The 7,841-nt window shown below is 34.3% G+C and overlaps 1 protein-coding gene across 1 annotated transcript; it reads left to right on the top strand.

Annotated features, from left to right (window-relative positions):
- Window positions 1-783: 783 nt before the first annotated feature.
- LOC145610585 (uncharacterized) lies at window positions 784-1,704 on the top strand. Its single transcript, XM_081665897.1, has one exon. The coding sequence runs from the start codon at window positions 784-786 to the stop codon at window positions 1,702-1,704; it is 921 nt and encodes a 306-aa protein (XP_081522023.1).
- The last annotated feature ends 6,137 nt before the right edge of the window (window positions 1,705-7,841 follow it).

Genomic DNA, 7,841 nt, shown 5'->3' on the forward strand with positions numbered 1-7,841 from the left:
GTAATTAAGGGAACAAAGTAAGAGGAAATCATGTGGCCCCTTTGGTTAATAAAGTGGAAATAGTGGGAATTTCCCTCCCATTTTTTCTGACTTAGTCACGTGGGACTCACAGCATCAAGTAGGAGGAGTTTTCCCTCCTTATTTTTCTGCCAAAATGAGGAAGGAGTTCCCATTTTTTTTTCAAGGTTTTCCCTCTCTTTTTTTTAAGTGAAATTCAAACTTTTTGCCAAATAACCCCAAACCTTCAGATTTCAACACTTTTAAACCAATTCCCCCTCATAAATAGAGGAGTTCCCAAAAACATCGAACATTGTTTTGTAGTTTCAGGGGAGATTAGGGAGGGGGTTGGGGGGATTAAAGAGGTGATAATTAATGTTTTCAAAACATAGACCCTAAAAATTACACAACACTACAATTAGCTTAAAGTTAGCCTAAATACACAGTGCTAAAGTAATCAAAAGCAGCAACTGAGTTCAGTTCTTCCAGGCTCCGTGCAAGATCATCCAAAAAGTTCTGGGCTCCATTTCATCACCTTCATACTACCTGAAAAAAATAGAGTAGGGACTCATGGCAGAGTTCTTTAAAGAACTCTTTTTCAATGAACAACAACTTTACAATGAGGAGCAAACATGAGAATCATTTCATCAATTTTCAGATGAAGAGTTTTTTGTACCAGAATCGGAAGAAAACAACACCAACTCATAAGAAGATGCTGGGTATGAAGCAGATGATGATGGTGAAGAAAAAGGTGAAGGTCATATGTATGGTAGACAAAGCAGGGAAATGACAGTGCAAGAGAAGCGCCAACTTGTAGATGAGATCATGCTTAACATGGAGGGGGACTTAGTGCCAAGAGGATTTTTATCCAAGTTGGCTAGGAAACATCATGTGCATAGATCAACAACTACAAGGTGGTTTCAAGTAATAAAGCAACACATAGTAGAGGGTCATGCTTTAGATGTTAGGACAAAAAAATTAGGCACTGTTGGTAGAAAACTAACAGAGTACAGTGATGAATTCCTAACTTCTGTGCCTCTGTATAAGAGACAAACTGAGAGAGGGTATGCTGCAGCTCTGCATATTTCTAAGGATGCTTTGCATAGGCTAAGGCAGAGGGGTAGATTAAGAACACACACAAGCACAAAAAAACTTGCACTAACTGACAATCACAAAATAGCCAGGCTTATTAAGTGGGTTCTTAGTCACATTCACCCAATTCCATCTCAAGGGGACCCTACCATTGTTGACATGCAACAAAGGATACACATAGATGGGAAATGGTTTTTCATAAACCCTAAAAGAAGAACTTTCTATCTACTTCCAACAGAAGAGGATCCATACAGAGCACAACAATCAAGAAGGTTTAAGGTCAAAGCCATGTTTATGGGCATGATAGGCAAACCCTTGTATGATGAAAACAAACAACTCTTGCATGATGGAAAGTATGGGTTATTTTCTTTTGTTAAGTATGAGGCAGCAAAGAAAAAGAGCAAAAACAGAGATAAGGGCACAATTGAGGCTAAGGCAGTCCAAAGCATAAACAAAGAAGCAACTAGGGACATGCTACTAAAACATGTGTTGCCAACTTTACATGAGCAGTGGCCCTCACAACTACCAAAGAATATCACTATACAGTGGGATAATGCAAGACCTCATCAAGTACCACAAGATGCAGAATTTCAAGCAGCCACCACTACAACATAAACGAGAAAAAGCAATGGTCAAAAGCAACGGTTAAAGCTAATACAACGGGTTGATACAATGGTGGTAGATAATACAACGGTTCATTGCAACGGATAAAGCTAATGCAACGTATTTGGAGGCTATTGCAACGGTCCTAACATAACCGTTGCATCAGCCTATCAAATGCAACATAATTTTAGGCTACTGCAACGGTCCAAAAATGACCGTTGCACTAGGTGTTAAAATGTGAAAATTAAAAAAAGCGCTTTGTTTCCCGCTCCCATTATTTTTCGAAAATTTGAAATTGTTATTCGGCGGGGGCATCATTATTTTTTGAATCAAATTCTCACTATGTACATATTCTTAATATTTATCCTCTTCTCTTTTTCTCTCTCTATATCTATCTATTCTATCTCTCTCTCTCTTCAAGATCTAATCTTCCAACATCAAGCTTCAAATAATTTTAGTTATCTTTTTTGTAAGTTTTGTTATGTGAATTTTATTTCTTTAATTTTTTCATATATGAAGTATTAATGTGTTTAGTACAATTTTACTTTATTTTTTTTTTTTTATAATTATTGAAATGCTAATTTTTTTTTTTTTTTATAATTAGCTATTACAAATCAATGTATATTTAGCTAATGCCTTGTATTGAATAATTTTATAGTTAACATATGTTAGTCCTAATATATAGTTCTTTTCAAGTCCTTATTATTTCATTCAATTCTTCTACTTCTATTATTTGTGTTTTTTTTTTTATAACTTTTCTCTTGGAGATTTTGTTTCATTTTCTCATCTAGTTTTTATATTATTATTTATAGGTGTTTCCAAAATTAAGTGTTATTTTTGGGTTTGTGGTTTTATTTAAATTTTTGACAATTAAATTAATTATATAGGCTTGCTTGATATCAACATACCATTGTATTATGACAAGTATATATTATTACCTTCTCTAACATATTTATATTAAACTAACTTCTTTTTAATGTAGAGTGATGTGATTAAATGATTTTATTCTTTAATGTTATTTAGTTGTTTGTTTTATATATATAGGTACATGGTGATATGATGATGAACAACATGGTGTATATCGAGGAGGAACAATGGTGATGGGATTATTGTGACAATATTGTTGGACAATTAGATACATATAAAATTAGGTTTTGTAATGTCCTTATATAGATTTATGTATTAGTAAACATTTAGTGAACTATTTGGATAAATATTTTGGGTATGGAATTGTTTGCAAAGTCAAATATCAATGTAAAATTACTTAATGTATATATATACATATTTCTAGAGGAAAAATAAAATGGTTGTTATATAATTTTGTTTACATTATTTGTTCTTTGTAGTTTTATTTACTACGAGCATTAAATAATAAAAATAAAAATAAAAATAATAATAATAATAATAATAATAAAAAACCGGTTCTATAGAAAGTAATGGGTGTTGCACTAGAACTAAAAGACCATTGCATAAGGTCTGTTGCAACGGTCCGTAGGATTTCTAAAGAATCGTTGCATTAGGTTTTATTAACCCTTGCTTTAGGCCCTGATGCAACGGTCCATGGTTGATGCATAGGACCGTTGCATCAGGTAAATGAATCGTTGCATTAAACCTAATGCAATGGCCGCAAATGCTACGGTCCTTTAACCGTTGCAGTAGGACTATAGGAACGGTTTTTCATCCTGTTGTAACGGTTTTTAGGGGTTGCATTTGCTCGTTTATGTAGTAGTGCACACAAGCATATGGATTCAACATTCAGTTTGTTTTTCAACCAGTTCAATCACCAGACATGAATGTTCTAGACTTGGGACTATTCAATGTGATTCAGTCAATTCAGTATCAATCATTTCCCCAAAATGTAGATGAACTTATCAAGGAAGTGGAAATATCTTTTCAACAGTTTGAACCAGAATTGAACAAGTACAGTTGGCTAACACTGCAATCATGCATGGTTGAAGTACTTAGAAGGAGAGGAGGCAACAATTACACCACACCACACATGCAGAAAAGGAGTTTAGACAGGCAAGGGATATTGCCAGATCTGTTAGAGGTGGACAAGGGACTAATTGCAGAGGTTGTCAGTTATCTAGACTCAATCACAATCCCAGTAAATGGTGAAGAAGAAGGGCATATGGAAGTTGATGCAGATTAAAGGTGACAGGAACTGATTATTTTGTTTTGCTTAAGGCATTGACTGCCACACATAACCAATTCATGGATAAACATGTTTTTTGTAATTTGTTTGTTATTGGTTAGGTGTATTTTGGTACATATTACATGGAATTATTCATAGGTAGTCATGCAATCTATGTAAGCAACTGTGATGTAAATATGGGTTATTTAGGCCACATTAATGGAAATAACACCTTTCGTATTCTCTACAATCCATCAGAATGGGTTTTTTTTTTCTTTCAAGGCATCAATGAGTTATGGTACCTCAATAGAATCCTCAAACAGAGGTTCCTAGAGCATCCATTTAACTCAAATAGCTATCTGATGAGTCCTTTCATCATTTGGATATACAGACACTGAATGATGCAACATGGGAGGGGGGACTCAATGCATCAATGTCAAGGGGACTCCTCTAATCAGTACTGCACACCATACCCATTAACAAAAACCACACACCACCAAGGAAACAATACAAGCACAACCCATGGACTCAAGGGTACAAGTATAAGCACAAAATCCACAGTAGTACATAAATCATCAATCTTTAATTCATAGGGACTCAAGGGTAAAAGGTAACATCAAAACCAGCAAACAGAAATGAATAAGCACAACCCAGCAACAACATGCCAATTTTTGACCACAAATCAAACACAACAGGCAACAAGTATGGACGTATGGTATATCAACCCAATCAGTAATCAAAATCATCACTTAACATAAAATCATAGAAAATGCAAAGATTATGGTTCATAGAAATTACGCTGCCCAATTAGTTTGGGGGAAGGGACTACAAAGGGTAGTAGATCTGAAGGTATGCCTCCAGAACATCATCAGGCTCCAAACCCTTAGGAAGGCCAGATCTAACGCGCTTCCTGCCTGCGCTTAGACCCAACCATCATAGGATGATCCGCTGGTGGCTGGAGGACCTCAGCAGCAGTCATCTCAGGGGGCACCACCGAAGACCCAGTCTCCGAGTTAGCATCAAGGGGTGATGAAACAGGTGGAATACCCACCGCAGCAGCAGATCCACCATTTGTGGTGGTTGCCGGACCTGGATGCGCCGTTGGAGTGGGAGGAGCACGTTTTTTGGAGCCAGAAACCTGAGCGGTCTCCTCTTCAGAATCGCTAGAGATGTATTCAACAAGCTTAGCACCACAGATCCTTCGACGCGCAATCAAAGAAGCACGCCTCACTGGCTTCATAACCCCAGAACCCCGACGAGGTACTACCTAGTGACTCCGGGAGCTGGTGGTGTTGGTGATCTGGTAGATCCAGAAGAGAGGGACTCATATTTGTTTTAATCTGATTGTTTTGGTTGAGGAGAATCCATTTTCGAAGAGTACCAACACTTAGAATACGAAGAGAGAGAGAGAGAGAGAGAAGGGAAAAAACCCACGAAATTGAAGTACGGTGAGGAGGCGCAGTGGAGAGAGATAGAGAGAGAGAAAGATTTATAGTGTTAGGGTTTGGGGGGGTTCATTTTCTGGGAAAAATTTCCAGAATTGAATGCTCTCAAACATCTTCAATGGGAATTGAATGCAGATTCAATGAAGGTGGTTGGGAGATCAATGAATTTAAAGGGAAAGGGGTAAATTTGGTGGGAGTGATTAGTTTACTTAATTAAAACATAGACATAACTAAGTTAAATTAGGAGTGTTAATAAGTTTGTTTTTTTATTTTAAAAATAAGGGCATAAATGTCAATTTGTAGGACAATACTCACCAAATAAGGAAATTTTTTTTTTGTTGCGAGTAATTTGAACCACCCCAAAATGGAATTTGTTGCGAGTAAATCGAACTGAAGGTAGTAGATATTATATATATTTGATAAACATTTTTTTTAATAATCACGAAATTTTTAAAAAATGTAGTTTAGCATTAATAACAATATCTTAGTAGAATGTCACCTAAAAATTATGTGAATTAATTTTCAATAAATTATGTTTATCTCTATTGTTTTATATAAAAATATACATGATTTTATCATTTTCACCCCTTGATTAGAATTTTTTTTTGCAATAAAAAAAATCATTAGTTAATTTTACTGTCACACACATCCGTTGTATGTAGTGCAGTACTCCTCATAAGGAAAGAAGGGAGTTATGAAAATTTGATGTTTAAGTTTTGAATTACCCATAAGAGCAACTCCAACGGCAAGCTAATTTGACAATTAGCTTGGCATGCCACATAAGCTTTTAAGCTAATTGTCAATGTAGAGGCATTATAAGGGGAGGAATGTTATGTATTTGTAAATACATAACAATGATTAAAATATTCTAAAAACACATAGTAGAGAGTGAAAAGAGGAGAGAGATAGAAAGAGAGAGGTTTTAGGTGGACCCCACCTATTTTTTGGTCAGATTGTCTCACGTGATGGGTAAACTACATGTTGATTGTTCCACTGTAAGCTTATAGTACCATTGAATCTTCAGTAGTACTATTTATGCATAAATTATGTACAAACTGAATACATATATAATTCTACTATATGCATATATAGTATCACCGTATGTTCAGTGGTATTATTTGATCATCCAATAATACGACTCTCGTACATATATGTAACTACATGAATGCCCCTTTTATGCATTTCTACATGCATAACATTCCTTCATTTCTACTTCCTCGTCAATGTAGCTACTTTGAACTCCAATTGCTTGCTATTAGCTAACAATTTAAATTAATTTCACCTTCTTAATTAATTTTTTATATTTCACTTTATTGATTCTATTATGGTCTGTTTGGAAACCATCATTTCATTTCAAATGATGGAATTGTCTCAAATTGCTTGTTTGGGAATTATAAGTATTTGCATTTGGATTTCACCCAAATCCAGTCTTTGAATAGTTCAGTTAAATTTTCAGAATTTTAAATCCAGCTTTAGTACATGTCATTTCAAATCCACTATTGCCTTCACCACCGTAGCCACTACCAACACGCCCGCTTGCAACTTCTTGACACTGTAAATCCTTCACTATTGCCTTCACCTTGTAAAAAAAGGGTTTCAATACTAAGGCTTTTCAATAAAGTACTCCCTCTTATTTTAATTTCTGGTTTATATGATTGATTTAATTTCTTTGTTAGAGCATAATTTTTAGAGAGAGAAAAACAGAGGCATGCAAATTTGAAATTCGATGGCCTCAAAATACATAGTGACTTAATCATGGTTTCAAAATAAATAGTGAATTCAAAATGATTAATTTGAAATTTCTAAGTTTATCCAAACAAAGAATTTGGAATTCAATGTCTGTATTTGAAATACCAGATTTGAAATTCTGAATTTGAAATCAAATACTTGCATCCAAACACTACCTTATTTATTTTTATTTTTTTGGAAAGTTTTTCTTCAACAAAATAAGCTTTGTCAATTTGCTTAGCTAACCTAATTGCATTTCCTAGCTCTAATGGTCAAGCTAATAGCTAGGGATTATTTACTATTACAAGCAAGTCCCCAGCTACAACCATTGGAGTTTCTCTAATGTCCCCAACTTCTAATAATTAACATTCCATATAAAGAATTCAATCAAGTTGAATTAAATATAAAATGAATTAAATATTCAATTAATAATCTTATTAAAAAAAGGAAATTTATGGAATCGTAAAAAACTAAACTCTATTTAATTCATATATATATGAATTAAATAGATATACATATGTATATAAACCTATAATAAAAGCAATTCCTTCCATGATACTTGTCATTACGTTGTATAATTTTTCCCGCCTTTTTCGCTTTTTTTTTTTGGCAAAATCTTTAAGTAAACTATTTATACCTTATGATATTTTCTTTCCAGTTTCACAATCATATTCCATATATACCAAATGAAATATTTCTAAATGTCTTTTATATATTTTATTTTATGTAGTATTTCGTAATATTTTTGTTTTGTCCTCACTCATGCACATCCCGACTACTCCCACCCAAGCATGCTTAACTATGTAGTATCTTAGCATATGAGTTCCCTAAAAGGAAGATGC

This window comes from Chenopodium album, chromosome 24 (genome assembly GCF_948465745.1).
Source record: "Chenopodium album chromosome 24, dcCheAlbu1.1, whole genome shotgun sequence".
NCBI lineage: Eukaryota > Viridiplantae > Streptophyta > Magnoliopsida > Caryophyllales > Amaranthaceae > Chenopodium > Chenopodium album.